This window comes from Eschrichtius robustus, chromosome X, assembly GCF_028021215.1.
Source record: "Eschrichtius robustus isolate mEscRob2 chromosome X, mEscRob2.pri, whole genome shotgun sequence".
NCBI classification, from domain to species: Eukaryota; Metazoa; Chordata; class Mammalia; order Artiodactyla; family Eschrichtiidae; genus Eschrichtius; species Eschrichtius robustus.
Genome location: NC_090845.1, coordinates 117,077,557 through 117,100,380, shown reverse-complemented (window position 1 = coordinate 117,100,380; position 22,824 = coordinate 117,077,557). Strand labels below are relative to the sequence as shown.

Here is a 22,824-nt window from a genome sequence, read left to right as displayed (position 1 = left end):
AGGGTTGAAGAGAGAGAGACTGAGAGAATCAAAAGTCGGTCAGTAAATTGCTTATTTATTTTGTTAGCCCATTGGTTCATTTATTCTTTCGGTTACCAAGCATTTCCTAAGCACCTGCTATGTGTCAGGCCCTGTGCTAGTCCCAGGGCCATGCCCTTTCCAATTTAATGCTGGATTACAGAAGCCCTCCTCCCTGGCCCCATTCCAATTCCTAACCACTTTACAGTAACTACCCTTGAACTTTTTCAAGATAAAAATGGGCACGTTGCCTCACATCTCTCTCAGCTCCAATTTCCTTATTTGTAAAATGAAGCTAATAATACTTGCCCTGCTGCCTCACAGGGGTCCGGGATGGATCAACCGAGAAAACAGATATGGAACTACTTTTAATTATAAAAATAATGAAATACTGATAGTAATGACACAATAACTAAGATTTATTGAGAGCCTACGGTGTTCCACAGAATGAGCCCTACCCAGGCCGTAATTGAATGTTAACTGGAACCAAAAATTCAGAATTCATCCTCTTCAGAGATTCAGGTCTTATAAACATATCATTTTTAATATATAATATTAATATATCATTGTGTAAGTACTTACTGTGTGCCAGATACTAAGCTTAGTCCTTTACATGGTTTACCTCATTTAATCCCCATGATAATGCAATGTGGGAGATAGGTATAGGTATTATTAAACACGTTTTATAGATAAGAAATATAAGGATCAGAGAGGTTAAAGAATAACTTGTTTATAATAACAAAGCTAGTAAACGATAAAGTCTAGATTTGAACACAAGTTTTCTGTCTCTAGAGAGTGTGAGATTTTAACCACCGTGCTTTGCCTCCTCTTGGAAAAGCGTAAAGCTCTATACAGCTCTAAGCTATTGGTAATATTATTGTAAAGATTTTTATTTTAAGGCAGTGGACAGATTCCTAACTGCAGAGAACCATTTCTGCCACTGGGAGCGAGCCCCACCAAAATAGTTTTAATTTCATCCCGAGTTTGCTTCTTTCACATCCTGGTTTGTTTTACTATCCAGGTATTTATTGAGTTGGGAGGACTTATTCTCACAAGTTTCCAGGCTACATTAACAAACGTAAAGTAAGAATCGGGGAAGCTAGAAGTGGTAGAGAAAGTGTGTGCTGTGGATAAGAGGCGGACATGGAAGCAATGCCCAGGCAAGAGTGTATCTGGGTGTGGGTGGCCTTCTTAGTGACACCACATGGAAGCACAGCCTCTAGCGGGTCCCATTGCTCTTTATTACTACACATCTCTGCGTGCATCCTTAGTGCACAGACCCTTATCTTACTGGGAGCATCCAGAAGGGTTTCCCCAGACTCTTACAAAATTTCCACCCACCCTTTTTTTTCTGGTGCCTCAGGGTTTGGCCAGGGAGTGTTACTTGTTTTGCTTCACAAGGCATCTGTAAGAAGCTCTTCGTGTCTGCCTCTGTGGCTGCTACCGCTCCTCCTTCTCCACTTCCTCCCTTTCTTCATCTTCAAGATCATCATCATTATCCTTAGCAACAGGGTTAACATGTTCGAGAACTAATTACCTTGCCAAGCAATGTGCTGAGCACTTTATATGCATTATTCTATTTATCTGTTCATTCATCCATTTAATGAATATTTATTGAACATTTACTTTGTACCAAACACCGTGCTGCACATTGAAACAGACCATTATTTCTCCTGTTAGTCTAGTCGGGGTGCAACAGGGGAATATATAATTGCAAACTGTGGAAAGTTCTATGAAAAAAGGATACATGGGACTATGAAAGGTGAAAGGTGCTATTGAATTTAATTCTTCAACAACCCTGCAAAGTTAATGAATAGCATTATCCTCTATTTTACAGGCAAGGACACTGAAGCTCAGAGAGGTTAAGTGACTTGCCGAAAGTAACACAGCTAGTAAGTAGGCTGAGTAGAGATTCATACCCATGCGGGTCAGATTCCAAAGCTCACACTCTTAAGGGTTATACTTTATTGCCTCTCCAATGTGTGAAGTGCATATATAGCCATTAATTCTAGCCCTATACACTTTGGTCCTGGCTTCTCCTCAAATGTGTGGAGTCGCAATTGTTTCCAATTAGTTGTGGCTGTGGTTTGGTGCATTCGTTCAAAGAAAGTGTGCATGCAAAGCAGAGGTCACGTGCCCTCGGTCTTGTGGATGTGCACAGCGTATAAATAATAATGGCATTCCCCAAAAGCTGGGATTCATTGGAGTCACACATTTGTTTCCCATTAGCTTATGCTACTCAAATACAAACAGTAAAGCATGTATTTACATTGCTGTGGACATGGAAAGCCGAGCCCCCAAAGCATTCCTTGCAGGTTGTATAAAGCTGAGCATCCAAATAGTTCAAAATCAGTTTTGTAAGCCCAGCTTAATAGCTTTAAAATGAAACCTGGATTCCAGATATTTTTGAAAATGCTTAGAGAGAGGTATGCGAGTAGCCAAAAGAGACAAAACCAGCTAAATCCTCAAAATATGTACCAAGCCCCATATTTGTAGTATCTACTCTTGTTACTTGTCCTTTATTTTTAAAATGCTGAAGAGCTTAAAGTCAAGAAAACTCTTAACCATGTAACAGCAGTTATGGAATTTTTCATTCTATTCTAACCAGCTGTCTGAAGCTTTTCAAAACAAACCTGTTTGTGATGAGATGGTTTGCTTATTTAAGTAGATGGCGAGGCTGGGAAGAACAAGCAGGAGGCGTCCAATGTCATTATCTCCCCCTCCCAGCTCTCCGACCCAATAACAAAAGGCTTTCCCATCAAGGTGTAGTTCATGGATAGCATCTGAGAACATGAGATTGAACTGGAAATTATCTTAGGTGAAGAAGTCAGGATGGCAAAAAATGTGAATGAAGCCCCCATTAGTTGATGTCTTTACCTAAGAGAGCATGTTTTTTGGGTTTTTTTTTTTGAAGACCTGTGGACTTGGAAGCAGAAGACTATATTTTTAATGAGGTCACTATCACTTACTTAGTGACTTGGTCAAGTCTTATCCCCTCTCTGAGCCTCTCTTGACGTGGGAAATGGGGATGACAGTCTTCCCTATTACACAAATTGATGGTGCAGACTGGAGGATTACATGAGAGAACATATGTTAAGCCCTAGCACAGTGTGTGGCTGATAAGGTTCATATCTTTGCAATCAAGATAATTCCAAGAGGCACATTACTTATACCATATAGACAGATCAAGAGTTGCTGCTCTCGCTGGTCTAATTTCAGCATATTTGATCCCCCTAAGAACAACAAGTATGTCGTTTGATCTTTGTTCTCCTGTCAAGCAAGCATGAAAAGAGCTTTGGCCAAATCACATCGTCCCATGCTGCAGTGCTCTTTTGTTATCTTGGTTATGGTTATAAGAACATGAAATTGCTGTATTCTAGAAAGCCTTTTTTCCTCTTATGCTGTGGTTTTAATTTTCTTAAGTAATTATTCCAGGCTTTTGGTTTCCTTTTATCACACAACCCTGAGTACCTGTTCCAAGGCTAGCTTTAAATATTTCCCTTTCGAATCAAACAAAGTCACTCACTTTACACAAGGGTATTTTCATTAACTACAAAGACAAAAGGTCATGATGTCCATACCTAAGTGAAAAGGAAATCATCAGATTGCATTTACTTTTTTATAAAATGGTCTGAAGAACATGCATTACGAATTCAAACACACGTGGGGCTGAGGTGACTCTTGTCCAAAGATGGTTTCACGGGATTTCTGGGAAGTGGAGTGACACTGGAGCAGCCTTTCTTAAAGTGTGGTCTGTGGTTCACTCACAGAAAGGTTGGGGCAGGGGCAGGGGTAGATCTAGTTAACAGTGCAGATCTCTGCTCTACCCCAGACCTGCTAAGTTAGAAGCTCTGTGGGTGGGGCCTGGGAGCCTGAGTTTTTAACGAACATCCTAGGTGATTCTTATGGAAATTGAAGACTCACTCCCATGGTGTATAAAAATGTACATACCGTTTGACCCAGTAATCCTACTGACGGGAAACTAAGGAAAAATATGGAAAGAGTTATGGAATGCTCCTGATGGTCCATCTTTACTTACAAGAGCAAAAAGAACTAGAAGCAATGTAATATTTTCAACATTAGGAAACTGGTTAAGTAAATTTGGGTAGATCCCTGAGGGGCACTGTGTAGGTGTTTTAAACGCATTTAAAGCATGTCATTTATCACATTTATTCATAACAACCATTCTATGAGGCAGGCATATTTTCCTCATTTTACAGATGAGGACATGGAGATGTAGGGAGATTAAGCAGCAAGGTTAGTAAGTGGAAAGAAAGAAGTTAATAAGGGGAAAAACCAGAATTCTAAACCCAAGTCAGTCTGATTCTAAAATGCAAGTTCAACCGTGTAGAAATATAGACATTAAAAACAACCCTACCCCGGAAAACACAAACATTGGTTCTTAAAGTTTGGGAATTGGGTTTTTTTTTCCCTTATTTCTCTTTCCTTTCCTCTTTCTGTATTACATTAATACTTACATAATGAAAATATTGTATTATAAAATAAAAATTGATTGTATATTTAAACAACCATGATAGTTTTATGTGAGTCAGAGTAGCAAGGAGGGTAGAAACTGTGGAAAAAGCTGGGCAGTGGGAAGGCCTCGTGTACTTCCTGCTAAGGAGGGCCAAACAATGCACGGCAGAAATGTCAGGTTTAGGGAATGGTTCTGGGGGTCGTGGAGTAAAATCATCGGTGTTTTAATAAGATAGTTTACATTGATAATCATTATTCTGAGCCCTGGCTTTTAAAAAGCTAATAGGATAGTGTCCTTTGAAAATGGCAAACAGTTCATCAGAAGTATCAGGCACCTAAAGTTAACTGATTTGTGTGCAAGGCCCTCATAACTTTTCTTTTATAAAGTGAGCGTTCAGTCTGGAAGACACTGTAAAGAGTGAGAGAGGGAACAAAACGGTCAATATTGTGAATTGTAATTAGCTTATTTGATTTCTGTGCCAAATTCCAGGCTGTGCTAAATCCACGGTCCTCGCTGGTAATTCCTCATCTCTGACACGTTACCCTTCTTTCAACACTCTGGAGCTTCAGACTCTTTGAGACTTTTGCATTAACAATAGCTTTCTAGGTTTGGATTTGTTTTGTTCATGTGTGAGGGTTGGGCTCGTCAGCAGATGTCTGTGTAATATGGTTTGAAAGTATGCTGTAATCCTTCTTCAATGCTGAAGTTGTCTCCAAAATGGGAGTAATTTAAGAACTAAAGAAGTAATTTCACTGGCAAAGTTTTAAAGTTTTTTTTAATTGCACTTTAAAAAAAACTGAAATACCGGAGAATACTGGGGGCATTGTACACGAGGTTGGAAAACAGCCTCTCAAAGATTAGCTACAGATCTTAGCCAGGGTCGTCCAAAAGGGTTTAGTTATTCATTCACAAGTTTTTCTATAATTCATCTGTGCTTTGGCTTTCTCCTTTTCCATGAGGTTGTGGAAGTAGCTTTTAAAGAATTAAAGATGCCATGCCACTTCATTTTGCTTCAGTTCAATAGCACATTTATTGAGTGCCTACTATGTGCCAGACACTACCTTAAATGCTATGGGGTTCAAAGGTAAATAAAGCACAGCCCCTGGGCAGCTCACAGTCTGGTGGTGGAGGGAAGCCACGTGTACAAATAAATAATACCAGGTTGCATACGTAAAGTGCTCTTTAGGAGATACAGATAAAGGGAGCAGTGCTGGAAGAGGGAAAGGGAGAACTATAATAACTACCTGTGGTGGCCAGGAAGGCTTTATTAAGGAAGTGACATTTGAACTTGGCTTGAAAGGATGGAGTGCTTTCAATAGACAGAAATGAAAACAACTCACATTAGGTGCTCAATTAATGTTTGCTGAAGGGATTAATGAAAGGCACAGATGGGAGGCGTGCTTGAGGAAGAGCAAGTTCACAAGGCTGTATCTAACCGCAGCTTCCCCTTATGTGAACAGTTCTAATTCAGGTAATCCATGACATACACGAAGGATGTATTTTTCAAAATTGACCTTCAGATGTGTATGTCAAAAGCAATTTTCCCATAGGAAATAATGGTAATAGAAGAAGTTGGGGTGTCTTGGTCAAACTGAAATGACATTATAGTCTAGGTTAGTAGTACTCAAAGAATAGTTTATCAACCCTGGTAGTCTATGAAACCCAGGGATCCACAAGGTCAAAATTACTTGCACAATAATACTAACTGTTACTTGCCTTTTTCACTGTGCTGATATTTGCACTGATGCTGCAAAAGCAATAGTGAGGACAACTGTTGGCACCACAGTGTGAATCAAGGCAATGGCGCCAAACTGTACTCGTCATCATTGTACTCTTCACTGGCATACACCTGCAGGAAAATAAAAGGCATTTCACTTAAGAATATCATTGCTGAAGCAGTAAAACTGATTAATGTATTAAACCTTAACGCCTGAGTATACTTCTAAAGAATATTCTGCGTTATGACATTTGACGTATGTTTAAGATACTTCTGCTGCAAACTGTGTTGATATGTGTCTCAAGGAAACGCACTTGTGAGATTATTTAAGCTATGAGCTAAACTAGCCTCTGTAATGACTGACAAACTCTGGTTATACAGACTTGAGTATTTGCTAGACATTTTCTTCGAAAGGAACAAGGAGAGCCCGACAGTTAAAGGAAAAACTGAACAGTATTTGTTGCCAAGGATACCATTTGAACTTTCAAGAGAAAATTAAAATTTTGGAAAACTTGTATCTGCCACCATGACCTTGAGAGCTTCCCAATATTTAAAAGACTTTTTAAATGAGATTGGAGGTGATGTTAATCAATGTGATTTTTTGACATCATATAATGGAAGATTTCAACATTTGGAAAACCTGCAGAACTCAGTGAACCAATATTTTCCGGATGATGAGACAAAATGGGTAAAAGGCCCATTCAAAGTTCGAAGCATACCAATGGATTTTAATGTAACAGAACATGAAAAGTTTATTTATATGGTTTCGTATTCAACATTGCAAGTAACCTTTCCTCCTTGTTGAATTTTTATGTAGTATCAATGAAAAATATCCACAGTTATCTGAAAAGGCTACTAAAGTACTTCTCTCTTTTCCCATTACATACCTGTGAGAGGCTGGATTTTCTGCAAATGTTTCAACCAAAACAACATATAAGAACAGATTGAAGGGAGAAGCAGATATGACAATCCAGCTATCATATGAAGCTAGATATTAAAGATATGTGGGGGCTTCCCTGGTGGCGCAGTGGTTGAGAGTCTGCCTGCCAATGCAGGGGACACGGGTTCGAGCCCTGGTCTGGGAAGATCCCACATGCCGCGGAGCAACTGGGCCCGTGAGCCACAACTACTGAGCCTGCGCGTCTGGAGCCTGTGCTCCGCAACAAGAGAGGTTGCGATGGTGAGAGGCCCGCGCACCGCGATGAAGAGTGGCCCCCGCTCGCCGCAACTAGAGAAAGCCCTCGCACAGAAACGAAGACCCAACACAGCCATAGATAAATAAATAAATAAATAAATAAATAAAATTTTTAAAAATATATGTGCAAAAATGTAAAACAATGCCACCCTTCTTCTAATGGTTTTATGTCAGGGGAAAATATATTTATTTTTCATTAAAAATGCTATTTATGTTAACATATCATGGGTTTATTATTGTTATGTTTAAATTAGTTATTAAATATTTTTTTAAATTTCTCAGTTATAATTTCTAAGATGGTAATGTCGATAGATATAACTATATATAATCAAAAGTTCCCTGGGATTCCCAATAAGAGTATAAAGGGGTCCTAAATTCTAAAAGTTAGAGAACTGCTGGTGTAGCTTATCCTAGCCTGTGTGTCTGAATTATACATTTAGATGTGTGGGGTTGGGAGGAGGGGTAGAGAAGCACATGCCGTAGAGCAGCAGGGCGGAGATGGTGCTGGAGTGGGAGATGGTAGGTGGGTTGGCTTCTCAGACAACATTAGAGGTTGTTGGCCAGGAAAGAACCAACTTTTTGTTGTGGACTTTTCTTTCTTTGCTTAAGAAGAGAAACAAACCTGCAGTCACATTTCTCTATGATACGTAGCTTGTTGCAAGTAGATCGTGGTGTAACAGCTAAATCACAGGTGGAGAACATAAGAGTATATTTTGCAGTGACAATGAACACAGACAGTGGAAGCCACGGAAACCAAGATGTGCCTGTGTTATGTATGCAGCATTTTTTTCTTCCAGATACCTCTTCTGCAATCGCAAAGATCTCACTTTCTGCATATCCAGCATCTTTTGTTGTCCATTATTTAAAAATGGAAGGTGGGACTGAGATTTAGAACTAAACATGGATGATGGGGCAGAAGCTAGAGGAGGAATAGAGGATGTTGGAATACAGCCTTGGAGAGAGATGGTGAGGAAAAGTAAAACTGCCCTCAGAGACCACTCATGCTGTGAGCTGGGCTTCTGAGTCAATGGAGAGACATTTGGGAGGCGGGAGTCACCATAAAATTAGAAAGGCATTGACTGTGTGACTGAAAACCCAGAAACTGAAGGACAAAACAGACATGCCTCTTATTAGGCACATGGTCTACAATGAAGCAAAATGAATTTCAAAGCATCTTATTGAAATTGTGGAGGAGGGAGATATTTTTCAAGTTTTTCTAGTGGTCAGGGCATAGTACGAGGCAATTAATTATAAGTATTCATTTAAATGTGTATAAAATGTCACTGCTAGTCTCTTCATTTGGTGGGATGCGTTTGTTGCTTTAATTTAGTGACTGTAAATATAGTTAGAGAGGGCTTCCATAGACATCTTCTCTGAACGTGGTGTTCTCTCAGCCTATTAATATGCCTTGCCTATTATGTCTTAAGTTCCTCGTCAGTGAGTTCTCCTCCCATGGAGGCTTTCAGGAACTTAAGACATGGGAACGTTCTGATACAGTATACACTCTGGCTACTGGATGGTGGAAGTAGAGTGGAAGGGTGGAGAATCATGTCAAATGCTATGGAAGGGTCCAGAAGTATGCAACTCTAGAGAGTATAAGCAGTGTACGTCTATTTAAGTTTGAAAATGATTTGTAAAACCTTCTGTGTAACTCTTTGAACATTTTTTAATGCCTCCTGTTAATAACACACTGTTTTAGCCCTGCCTGAGAAATATGAAGAACTGCTACAATCCTGGTTGTTTTCTTTCAGCTCCTGAGGACCATGTCTGTGCCCAAGGGTAGAGTTTTGGATAAAAACCTTGACGAGGAAGGGCTTGAAAGTGGAGACTGCGGCGATGATGAAGATGAGTGTATCGGAGGCTCTGGTGATGGAATGATGAAAGTGAAGAACCAGCTCCGCTTCCTTGCAGGTAACTGACGAGTGTTGGCTCAAATCTGAGCTAAAATGGTGATGCTTGGGGATTAAAGACCAATTGAATCTGCTCTCTATAACTCCCCTAAAATCTCTGCAACACACAATGCCATCAATTCTTCAAGGAAAGACTACACTCTAGAAAATGAAGTTTTCAGGTAGCCTTTTTTTTCTTTTAAATCTCTGGACCTGGGTAGAGGGTAACTTCCTGTTTCTCATTGTCTAAAATGAACTGACCTAAATCAGTTGACTCTGTTTCCTACTGGAGATTTCCTTGGTTCTTCTCAGTTATAAAAAGAGATGAAAAAAGAAGTGCAATCTTGAGAGTCTGGTGAAAACCAATGACGGGGTAACTTTCAAAGGAAAAGACATTAGCTGACCCTCTCTTTTTAGAATGTCATATTTGGTTTTTTTCTCACAAGTCGTCTAACACTGATAGGCTATGACACACAACTGCACGGCTAGGTGAAAACAAATAGAAGAAAAATAGAGAGCTGATACTGTCAAGAAGGCAAAACAACCACAACAAAAAATGTTCCCTCACAAGTCACATTTGTATCGATTAGCCCAATTTACAAAATACTTCCGTATGGATAGGTGTTCGTGTTTCCATTTTACAGATAAGAAAACTGGGGCTCAGGAGAAATGAGATTCATCTAAATGGCAGAGCTGGAAATCTAACTTGGGTCTTAAGACTTCCAACGTCACCCTCTTCCTTCTGCAATGCACAGCCTTCTCCTTGAAATCCTATTGCCCGTGGCCTCTGAGACCCTGCAAGCTCCTCTTTCTTTTTCAACCTCTTTCCTTCACTAGTTCTTTCTAATCCTACCTGAAACTGGGTGTCTCCTTAAGCCTCTATCTTTTCTCTCTTTTCCAGAGAAAACACAGATCTTATCCACTTTGGCTCTTTCAATTTTTTTTTGATTTCTGTAAGTTCTTTTTTTTTTTTTTTCCATTCTGGCAAAAAAAAATCTAGCATGAAATCTGCCCTCTTAACAAACTTTTAAGTGTACAGTATTGTTAATAATATGCAGATTGTACGGCAGATCTCCAGAACTTTTTCATTTTGTATGACTGAAATTCTGTCCCCATTAAACACTAACTCCCCTTTCCCCCTCCCTCAAACCCTGGCGCCATCATTTTGCTTTCTGCATCTATGAGTTTGGCTACTTCATCTAAGTGGAATCATGTAGCCCTTCTGTGACTGGCTTATTTCACTTAGCGTAATGTCCTCAAGGTTCATCCATGTTGTAGCATATGACTACAGGATTTCCTTCTTTTTAAAGGCTGAATAATATTCCACTACATGTATGCACCACGATTTCTTTAACCATTTAGCCATCAGTGGACCTTTAGGTTGTTTCTACCTCTTGGCTGTTGTGGATAATGCTGCAATGAGCATTCTTTAACTATTATATCACTATGGGGATAATTCATAAAGTCATTACCTCCAATCTTAACTGCTCTCCTGAGCTCCCATCCCACATCTCCAGCTGCTTACTAGTCATTTCTTCCTGGCTTTCCCACCATTACCCCCAGCTCTATGTGTCGGAAATCAAACGTATCAACAGACAATCCCAAACTGGTTCCTCCCTTAACATCCTTATTTTTCTAATGCCACTACCATTCTCCCAGTCGCTGAGGCTTAAAACGGAAGTCATCTTTGACTCTTCTCCCTTGCCCTTCATATACAGTTGGGCACCAAATCACTGTAGATGATCTGTAATTTTTTTTCTGCTTCTCTCACTGTTTCCTTTCTATCCCCCTTTCACCCCCCTGCATGTGCTATTTCAATCACATCTTAAGTGGTCTCCAGTCTTCTAGGCTAAGACCAGGAGTATTGAGAGCCTTAGGCTAGCAGATTAGAGAACAAAGAATCAGAGACCCAGGCAGAAGATTCCACCAAATTTATCTTGTACAGCTGCCAGGTTAGTCTTTCTAAAGCATCTCCTACCACTCCCTAGCTCAGCTACCTTCATCCTGTCCCCATTGCCTGGAGGATAGCGCTCAGACTCCTTAGCAGAGGTCTGAGGGCCTTCTGGTCTAGCCTCAAGTATCCTTTCGGCTTCATTTCCCACCAGTAGCCCCACAGGAACCCTGCACTTCGGCAAGAACAACCATGCTCACGCCCCATGAGCATGAGTAGACATACTGTTCTTATCTGTCTTCATAGCGTTGCCCACATTTATTTCTATATAGATACCCCACTTTTATTTTTTTCTTAAATTACACCCATCCCTAAAAGTACATTTCAAGTATGATGCAGTGAAAAAAAATAGGTTTGGGGTAGAGTAAATTTGTATTTGAATTCTGGCTCTATTCCTTATGAGCTAGCAGGACCTGGGTCGGTTCTTAGCCTCTTATCTAAGTCTGCATTCCCTCATCCATCATAGTGGGGATCATTACCCCAACTTCATAGGACTATTTCAGGATCAAATCGAGGGGGAAAGTTTGTAAGGCGTCTAACCCAGTATCTGGAACATACTAGGTGACCCATAATTATTAGTTTCCTTCAATGAAGTCTTTCACAACCATCTCAGTCTACAGTTATCTCTGTCCTCTGAATTACTAAAACAAATTCTGCCAGTGCTTTCAAGAAATAGTCTGCAGTGGCTCCCAAGTTACATTCCTAGGGCATAACATGATCGCTCAGAGCCTGACATCCTATAAAAAGAATGTTGAATAAACATAGTAAGTAAAAATAATAGAAGCTTATGTTTATTGGACACTTACCATGCTGCAAGCGCTGTTCCAGGACTTCCCAGGCACTGCCTCATGTCATTTTCACAACATCACTATTATTATTCCCACTTTACAGATGAGAAAACTGATGCTGGAAGAGGTAGAGTAATTTGCTTAAGGTCATGCAGTGGCTAAGGTCGAGAGTTAGGATTCAGATTTCAGAGGCCACTCTTTGGACAAATCTGCTTTGCTACACCCAAAAGCTTTTGGTCATCTAAAGGTTGCCCAGATGATTGAGCAAACTAGTAACTGGTCTCCACGCTGATCCCTAGTACATACCACTGTTGATGTTTCTCCAAAAGTCCCTGCTTATCCCTTCTCTTGCTTTCCTGCCTATAAGCCACTTCCGTATCCATTTCAAAACACGATTCCACAGTTCCATGGTGACTTAACTTTTTAAAACAGTGTTTGGTCTGGGACCTTGTCAAGGGCCTTTTCAAAATCTGAATAGATTACATCCACTGGTTTCCCTTTGTCCAAATGCACATTTATCCTCTCAATTCTAGTCAATTAGTTAGGCGTGATTACCCTAAGTGCTTTGTAAACTGTAAAACGCTATACAAATGGTGGTTAATTTAATTTACGGGAAAAATGATGCCTTACTCCCAATAGGTTACACTTGCCTAACATGTTCAGTGATCCTACCATCCTGGAGTTCCTTGGGTCCCCTTTGAAATGCTTCTCGTGGAGAGGAGACTCATTGGCAATCTGCCAGGCTCGTGGCACAATAGCTATTTGGAATAACAAGCTATACACTTCGGTCAGCTGTTACACAGTTTTACCCAAAATCTGGGTAGATGCCACCTGGTCCTGGTGATTCATCAACATCCACTTAGTCAACTAGACTTGGAACACTGTGTGCGTTTACCGCCATCTCATTTAGAACATCCAAATTCCTTCCTCCGAAAAACAACTTGAAAATAAAAAACAAGGCTCAGAGTATGTTCAGGCTCTCTTCTATCTCCCTTTTGTCCCTCAGCCGTTCTTTTGCACTCTAGCCAGCCGGGTCCTACTGGCTGGCTTCCCCGGCTCACTTCTTCCCATCTTTCGTTGCACTGGATGAAGTGCAGGTCACCGAGGTTCTATTCTTGGCTTTGCTTCTAAGTCCCATGTATCCCAGGGCAAGCCCCTTCCTCTCTTTAGAAGTCAGTTTCTCCATTTGTAAAATGAAGAGAATGCCCAGACATCTCTCGCCGGCCATTCTCGTGCCAGCAGTCTGTGATTATGTTCACTTATTTGGCTTTAGTCCCTGGCAAGGTGCTTATTGGAGTCTTTTGGGGACACCTTCTTCTGACCTTGCAGGTGCCCTGTTTTCTTCTCCTGAGCTATTTACACGTGAAAAAAGATCTCATTTTCCCTACTCTAGCTCCTTTGACTTTTCCAGTCAAAGAAGCCAGGCTTCTTACCAAGGGCCCTCAGCACACTTGTATGCCAGGATGCTCATAAGAAGTTCTGAGTAATTTCCAGGCCTTCTGGGCTATATTCACTTTTAAAACTCTTCATCCTGGGCTTCCCTGGTGGCGCAGTGGTTGAGAATCTGCCTGCCAATGCAGGGGACACGGGTTCGAGCCCTGGTCTGGGAGGATCCCACATGCCGCGGAGCAACTAGGCCCGTGAGCCACAATTGCTGAGCCTGCGCGTCTGGAGCCTGTGCTCCGCAACAAGAGAGGCCGCGATAGTGAGAGAGGCCCGCACACCGCGATGAAGAGTGGCCCCCGCTCGCCGCAACTAGAGAAAGCCCTCGCACAGAAACGGACACCCAACACAGCCATAAATAAAAAATAAATAAATAAAATAAAATAAATTAATTTAAAAACAAAACAAAACAAAACAAAACAAAACTCTTCATCCTAGAGTTCCCCAAGTGCTCTCTTTTTCTATAATTCTTATTTCTATGCTTAGAGTCTGACCCTTCTTTCTGATTGTTGAATTTAATTGCTGCTGAGATGACCATTATACGATGTCTTCTTAGCCACAGTTACAGCTTGACCTATTCCTTTCACTTCTCAGAACGAGGCTAATATGCTTCCCTTTTTGGTGGGTTATTTCCCTTCTCTCAGCCTGTTTCATAGGGTTGTGGCCATTAAATAAAATAATCCATGCAAAGCCATTGGAACAGTGCCCGGCACCTAGTGAGCACTCAAAAAATGCTATCTACTATTAAAGCAACTAGTCTGTTGCTGTTCCTGCCGACCTATGGGTGCTCCAAGAGCCGGCAGATACAGATTAGAATTAATCGCCTTGGTTTTTTGTTTGTTTAAGACCCATAAAAAGCAACTAAAACAAGGTAGCCAACATTCAGCAACATCCCCTTACCCCTTGCCGTTCCAAGTGGGGTCCTTGGAGCAACAGCGTCTGTATCAGCTGGGAGCTTGTTAGAAATGCAGATCTCAGGCCCCACCTCAAGACCTACTGAATCATAAGGTCATGTTAACAAGATCCCTAGGTGATCTGTTTACAGTCGTTACCACCTTCTAATTGAGCTCTTTTGGCCTTTAGGCTTAATCTTTTTTTTTTTTTTTTAATTTTTTTTAAATTTTTAATTTATTTATTTATTTTATTATTTATTTTTGGCTGTGTTGGGTCTTCGTTTCTGTGCAAGGGCTTTCTCTAGTTGCGGGGAGTGGGGGCCACTCTTCATCGCGGTGTGCGGGCCTCTCACTGTCGCGGCCTCTCTTGTTGTGGAGCACAAGCTCCAGACGCGCAGGCTCAGTAGTTGTGGCTCACGGGCCTGGTTGCTCCGCGGCATGTGGGATCTTCCCAGACCAGGGGTCGAACCCGTGTCCCCTGCATTGGCAGGCAGATTCTCAACCACTGCACCACCAGGGAAGCCCTAGGCTTAATCCTTGAAGCTTCGAAGAAGCCACTAACCTGCCCCCACGGTGGGCTGTGTATTCTAGGAAGTATAAAATAGGCCCAAGGCCCGTCATCCCTGTGATAGATTAGGTCCCTTGGGTTCTAGTCATCCCTGTGATAGATTAGGACACTTGGGTTCTCGTCCTAGCGTATTTGCTAACAGTAGGACCTTGAGCAAGTTATATAGCCACTCTGAGCCTCAGTTTCTCCAACTGTAAAATGGGGATAATCATCCTTGCTTACCTCAGTGAGTTTTTGTGAAAGTCAAATGCGATAATCAGTGTGAAAGTGCTTTGTAACCTGTGCAGCTCTACAAATATTTATAACAACCCTAAAACTGTTGTAACTATTCCAAAGTCTCTGGAAGCTCTTTGGCTTTTTCAGCAACCCTAGTTCGGCATGTATTTTCTGCAAACACTGAATTTAGCCCATGAGTTATGAAACATTTACACTGAACACACATGTTCGGACTCCCTTCCAAGGATAGATCATCCATGATGGACCTGGTGTGATAAGCTGACTGTTTTGTTGCCAGGTTGCCATCAGCATTGTTCCTAGTTTTTGGCCTTGTCAAAGCTCTTATTGTAAGTCGTTTGGGAAGCTGGCTACTCCCAGTGCTTTGGCTGGGGCTGATCCCTGAGAAACTTTGCAAGCTCTGGCCATGTGTCCCTGGCCAAGACATGATGATTAAGCATCTGAAGCATGTGCCGCCTCTCTGCCAAGTCTCACCCACACAGAAACACACACACACGCCCATGCGCACACATGCACACGTGCTCACACTCTTGTAGGCGTGCACACCTGCATGCCTACTGTTGGAAGCACATTTTGAAATATACGCTCACAGAACAACTCCCAGCAAGAAATACCTATCTCAGAGACATCTGTGTTACCACTCCCTCACTCCTGTCCTCCCTGGACCTCTTCTTGCTCCAGCTTGTGTTATGCTGTGGGTACAGCCAGAGCATGCTGGCGAGCCTAACGTCTTTATGGCAACGAGTCAGAAAACAAAGATACTCTTGTCTCAAGCTGGGCCAAAGAATGGATACTGCGAAGGCTGAGGAAAGCGGAAACACACTATAGAAGACAGAAACATTCCTTGTTGCTGCATGGGAATAAGAGGGGCTTCAGCTGGTCGGTGGCAGGGTGAGGAGGACAGTTCATGAAGCACGTCTTGGGCTTAGGACTTGAACCAGTACTAAAACCAAATGGCTGTTTCTTGCCATATTAAACAAACGTTTCTTGTGGAAATGTTTGCCCGCAAGAAACTTTCGGTCTCTCCGTGTCAGTGTGAGGACTGAACAGAGAAAACTTGTCACTTGTTCCTTGTCTGGGAGTGAGGGTGAAGGTGAAATCCAGGTCTAGGTAGGTCCCTCTGACCATTCTTTTCTGTCGTCCCCACCTGTTGGGAGGGACAGCAGCTGTCTGCTTCCCCCCCACCAGTCACCCCTTCGCAGCAGTTCTGGAGTGAAGCCATGAAGTCTTCCCAGCTGTGGGCCCCAGGAGTCTCTGCACCCAATATTCCGTCCCTACAGTTACTTTACAGTCTAGAGGCGAAAAAACAATGACTCCCCAAAAACAGAGATTAGAAAATATTTTTTAAGCCAGTGACTTTTATTCTTTTTCCTTTTTTAGTGGATCAAATGTAACCTTATATTTCTGTTCCTAACACGCTTGTGCACATAGAAGAGAGGAAGGACACTTCAGTGGCTTAACTGTTCTTCTAAATTGTCAGATCAAACCCTCACAAATGTGGGCTGGTAGTCACACGTTTTAATAAATTCACTAATGGGTTGGTTTGGTGAAAAGGGTAAAATCAATGGAGGAACTCTCTGATGGGCCATTTATCGTGGGTGGCATCTGCGACATTTTCACGCTTTAGAACAAAACCTATTGCCTGCTGAAGAATGAGTAGAAGGTTTGTAGGAGAATGAAATGTCCTGGGGTTCTTTAATGGGAAAGTTATTGAGTCCTGTTCAGAGCTCAAAATACATGTGGATACAGTAATATATCTATTTATACTTCCCTGCTGGTAGCAAGTCCAGGAATAGAGTATGGCAGTTTTCCCAAAATGTATTCTATCCCACTTCCTTTGCACTCCTTGCAAACCCACCGTCAGATATTTGGCACTTATGTTGAAGGTTGTTTCCCACTAAGTAACCCATCTCTGAATTTCTCAGGCAAGATCTTGTAGTGACTCCCTCCACCCATCTTCCTTGGGATATCAGTCCCTCAAACATGTGACCTCAGTGTAAGGGGACCCTATGTCATTCACACTGGGAGGTAGATGCCATCTGATGGGTGAACAGGATACGGTCCTACACTTAGGCCGCTGAAGCTTGAGACATAACAGGAAGGAAGGGCATTTCATCTACAGGGTCAAAGAAACTGAGCCTCAGTTCTGCTTCTGTTACTTCCCAGTGTCGGCCTTGGACAAAGTCACTCAACTCCTCTGAGCCTCATATTACTCATATGCAAAAATAATGATAAAATATTTCCTGACCTGCCCACCTCATAAGTTGTTGAATGAAACACACATGATAATGGATATAAAAGTGCTTTGTAAACTGTAAAGCATTACCCACTTAGAGTAACATTATTCATATTATTTGGTACCGTTGGGTTATAAGTTAATTTTATTCACCAAAAGCCTGCAGCTAAAATTATAAATTAAATTCTCGATGTTCTGGCCAACAAATTTCATTATAATGTGCTCCCTCTTTTTCATCCCCAAGGTGGCATTTTCAGTTACTCATTAACTTGTTTTTAGCCCAGTGAGAAGGTATTTAAACAATGACAAATATGTCTGCTGAGTTGTGCAAATAACCAGTCACAAAAGTAGTAGTCACCTACATCTTGAAAGAATCTCAGCTAGTTATGTTTTGTTTTCTTTGGTGTTGGGGCAGTGAGGGCAGGGGTGGACAACGAGTTGGGGAGGGTCAAGAAAGGGGGCCCCTGATTCCTTCCATTCTCTCTTGCTCTTAGCCAGAAGCAATCTGCTCTCATGCCTTGATCTTTTCTTTTAGAGATCAAATGCCATAGGGAAGCTGAAGGAAGCGAACCTCACTATAATAGCACTTTTCTCCCAGACACAGACCAGGTGGTCCTGGCTAATAGATTGACAAGACAGCCATTCCCACCTCGCCCCAGAGCTTTGTGTAGTTCCCGTGGCTCACAAAGAGGGATTTAGATGCAAGCTTTCACAGTGATATCACCTGCCAGTTGAGTAAGTTTACCCAGAAAGGGGCCATCCCCACGCCTTAGTGTTGGCCAGGGAATGACTACAGGTAAGCTGGTGATAGATGAGAGTAAGGAAAGGTAAAAAACTTTCTATAAAGTTACCATCACTTGAGGTGCTTTAGGGAGTTTGTTTCTTATTATTTGCAAGGACATACGCTGGGGTTCACTTTTGTAGGTCTACTGCTCTCTGATGCTCCCCGTCTGAGCCATTAGGCTGTGAGGCTTTCATCAGGGGTAATGCTATATAATGCTTATACTTGTCGATAGACCTTCCGCGTAACTCTAAGAATTGGGGGAGTGTTAGGGATAGTGTGAGCAATTTGTGACCATTGTATTATATTTTGTAATCAGTTTTCAAACTAAAAGGCAGCAATTGACTGTATGAGTGTGGCTAAATGGTGCGATTGATTTCCTCTGGATGAAGCCATGTTGGCCAGTTTAGTGACAGCCTCAACTAATTGCCATAATCTAGTGTGGCTAGAAAGGAATAGGAGGGAGAGGTTCAATACTCACTGGTGGAAAAGGAGAGGCAGAACCAGCAGGAAGGCGGCAAGCCCAAAGCCTCCGGCTGAGCTGCCACATAGAAGTGAAGGGATCTTCACTTCATCCCCAAGGGATCTGGGAGCACCAGCTTGTGTGCCGTCCAATGTGAAGTACTCCCTGCAAGAAGAAATGTCACAGCAGAAAGAGAAAAAGATGTGATATCTAATTAAACCTGTGTGATTGCCCTGCGTTCCCCTGATGAACAATGGCCTCTTGAGGGAGCCAAATCAGAGGAGCCCAGGGTAACAAGGAATCATGAGCCTGCAGAACAAGACAGAAGCTGAAAGCGTGTGGTATGCACAGTCCCTGTGGCTGCAGGTGGAGATCAGATATGAAGCCAGGCTGAGGTCCTACTCTGAGAGGAGGAGGGACTCAGAGCCATCGGATGCCTCACAATCACTGACCTTCCACAGAACCCCTGAAACTACACATATGCACACGCCCATGTGTGCACACACGTTATCAGGTCTCTTTCCAATTCAGACAAGGCTGTCTGTTAACTTTGTTAATATGGCAGAAAGAATAGAGGTACAGCCATCATCTCTTTCTCCCCCTTATTTGCCAAGGAGATTTCCAATTTGCTTTGGTAGGAATGAAGTTACTGGCAAGTTTTTGTTTTGTTAGTCTTTTTGAAAGGAAATCTTGTTATAGAGGCTGCCTACGTACACACCTGGGTAAGCGATGTTTAATGATCCAGAAAAATGATCCATAGCACTTGTGGTTCTTAATGTTTCTAAATATACTTACTGATTTTTAAAATTTTGTGGGTTTTTTTGGTTTTTTTTGTTTTTTTACAATCCTAATGGGTACGGGTGATGGTAAATAAACCTTTAAAGATGAGAACGGGACTACCAGCGCAGACAGAATCTCTTAATTTGTAGCTCATTGGTGGACTTAAGCAGTAATATAATTACCAAGTAAATAAAAATGGAGTAGAGGCTACTCTACAAATTCTGGTGTCTGGGAATAGTCTATGTTAGAGCAGCGGGCAATCTCATTAGCACCTTCAGGATGGCTTTCAGTGTGAAGTGGTTTCCGTGATTAACGATGAGCTCCTCAGAGTGTAGAAAGCAAGTCTTTGTCATCTTATACATACACTTATCAGCTCTCAGTCACCGACCTCTGCTTCCTTCTCCTGCCTTGCCCCACGACTGTCGCTTAGTAGATGTTTGATAAATACTTCAGTTATCCATGTGCAATGTTTACTTGTCAGCATTTGCTTCCTTTTGCCTCCTATTTGGTAGCTTTCACCCTCACTGCTTCTTTCATTAGCTTCCTCAAAGTATCTTTCAACCTCTAGCAGTGGAAATTGTGAGCAAAGAGATATGAGAGCCCTATTCCAGTCAACAGAGGGGTAGGGGCTCCTGTGAGGGGGAGGACACGCTATGTGAGACATTATGTCTGTAGCCTAGAGTGCATCCTGCAGAAAGTCAGCAGGATAGTGAAGAATTTGGAAACAGGGTCAGTGGAAGGACACTGAAAAATAAGTCATGATGTTCAGTCTATACAAGAGGAGAATTAGGGAGAGGTGAATGTTGTCTTCTACTATTTAGAGGTCTTGCATATGGAAGATGAGGGAAGATCTGGAACCAATACATGGAATTTTAAAAAAATTTTTAATTAATTAATTAATTAGTTAATTTTTGGTTGCATTGGGTCTTCAATGCTGCACGCGGGCTTTCTCTAGTTGGGGCAAGTGGACGCCATGCCTCGCTGCAGTGCGTGGGCTTCTCATTGCTGTGGGCTCTCCCTCTGCGGAGCACGGGCTCTAGGCGCACAGGCTTCAGTAGGTGTGGCTCGTGGGCTCAGTAGTTGTGGCTCGCGGGCTCCAGAGCGCAGGCTCAGTAACTGTGGCACATGGGCCCAGCTGCTCCGTGGCATGTGGGATCTTCCCGGACCAGGGCTCGAACCCGTGTCCCCCGCATTGGCAGGCGGATTCTTAACCACTGCCCCACCAGGGAAGTCCCTAGATTTTTTTTTTTATTAATTTTTATTGGAGTACGGTTGCTTCACAATGTTTTGTTAGCCTCCACTGCACAACGAAATGAATCAGCCATACACATACAGATAAGTCCAAAAGTCCCCTCCCTCTTGGACTTCCCTCCCATTTAGGTCACCACAGTGCGTTAGGCAGAGTCCCCTGTGCTATACAGTATGTTCCCATCGGTTGTCTATTTTATACATAGTATCAATAATGTATATGTGTCATTTCCAGTCTCCCAGTTCCTCCCACCCCACCCCTTGGAACCAAGACATGGAATTTATAAGGGAGATACATTTTGACTGACAAAAGGATGAACTTTCCCACCCTTTAAGCGATTCCTCAGTGGAATGAATTGCTCTAGGAAACAATCAGCTTCCTGACTCTGGAGCTATTTGACTAGAGAGTAAGTAACCGTATATCAGAAAGACTGGCTGGGTAGGGGTGGAGTGGGGTGTCAGAGAGCGGATAGATACGTCCATCATGGGCTCTTGACTTCCATGGTACTGAATGGCTCTGAGATGCTGTGGTTGTATGATACAAACATGTAAGTAGAGCAAAAGAGAACCAAGATGGTGGAGCAAACCAATGAGGCAATTTCTCAGGCTCCGGGAAGGAAAGAGGAGTGTAGAAGAGATTCTCTGGTTGTATTTGAGTACCTGTCACCAATTATGATTTTCTACAACTATTTTCCTAAGCAAATGGATCCTTACGAATGGCAGACTTTTCCAGGGAGCAGTTCTTTTCAACATCCTGTCCGTCACTCACAGCCTCTAGATTTGTTTTACTACTATGAGAATCCAGTTCTCATTTCTCCCCAATTATTTCCAGGCTTGTGGGCTTCCTGTCCCTGTGTGAGAAAAGCAAACTGGGATACAGTCCCTCCTCCGGCTACAAGTCTTTAGCCCTAATGGCTGAATGGTCAATATCAAGGTTGTGCAGTCCACCGTTATCTCCTCCACCACTCTCTCCCTTCCAACTCTGGCCTCACAGAATAGACCAGTGCATCTCAAGTTATCTAGTGAAGGACTGGAGTGTTTTTTTGTTGGTTTTTTTTGTTGTTGTTGCAGTTGTTGTTCCTCCCAAATCTGTCATGGACCAGTACTTTTGTAACATATAATAAAAATGAATTACCACAAAAAGGAAATGACAAAAAGGCCTACGAAAATATAAGCCACAGTTTTTAATTATGAGCCTCAACAGACCTAAAAATCTCTCTGTCAAATTGCTATAAACATTTCTAAGTGCTTACTTCCCTCCTCACAGACAGGCAGTATAGAGCAGCAGACCCCGCTCTGAGTAGGGAGGCGTAGCCTCTCTCTGTGTCTCTGCCTTGTATCTGTCCTTACCCTTGGACCCAACGGTGGAATAGATTCAAACAGCAGTCTAAATGGGGGTGAGGGCAGTGGAGTACTGGTGCTGGCTTGCACTGGCTCACAAGAGCCAATTGTTAATTCAGAATTTTCATAAGCCAGCTGTTAAAATTAGTCATTATTAAAAATTAAATTCTAGGGGTTTCCCTGGTGGCGCAGTGGTTGAGAATCTGCCTGCCAATGCAGGGGACACGGGTTCGAGCCCTGGCCTGGGAGGATCCCACATGCCGCGGAGCGACTAGGCCCGTGAGCCACAATTGCTGAGCCTGTGCGTCTGGAGCCTGTGCTCCGCAACAAGAGAGGCCACGATAGTGAGAGGCACCGCGATGAAGAGTGGCCCCCGCTTGCCGCAACTAGAGAAAGCCCTCGCACAGAAACGAAGACCCAACACAGCCATAAATTAATTAATTAATTAATTTAAAAAAATAAAAAATAAAAAAAATTTAAAATTAAATTCTATAGATTTATAATTAAATACATTCTGTTAAAAACAAAGAAAACATACTCAAAAGTCATCACACCCTAATTATTTTAGTACACGTACTGTTCTCTATGCTCTTGAGGTTGTGTCTAATTGTGCCTGGGTGGTGGAAATTTTTTTTTTTAACATCTTTATTGGAGTATAATTGCTTTACAATGGTGTGTTAGTTTCTGCTTTATAACGAAGTGAATCAGTTATACGTATACATATATCACCATATCCTCTCCCTCTTGCGTCTCCCTCCCACCCTCCCTATCCCACCCCTCTAGGTGGTCACAAAGCACCGAG

At 42.2% G+C, this 22,824-nt stretch overlaps 1 protein-coding gene across 2 annotated transcripts in view; it reads left to right on the top strand.

The window, feature by feature from the left end:
* Positions 1-22,824, top strand: part of GPC3 (glypican 3) — a 432,614-nt gene that overhangs the window by 366,333 nt on the left and 43,457 nt on the right. For both annotated transcript variants that reach the window (XM_068533011.1, XM_068533012.1), the window contains exon 7: positions 9,159-9,318. In XM_068533011.1, coding sequence (XP_068389112.1) covers positions 9,159-9,318 — 160 coding nt within the window. The remainder of the gene's footprint in view (positions 1-9,158; positions 9,319-22,824) is intronic.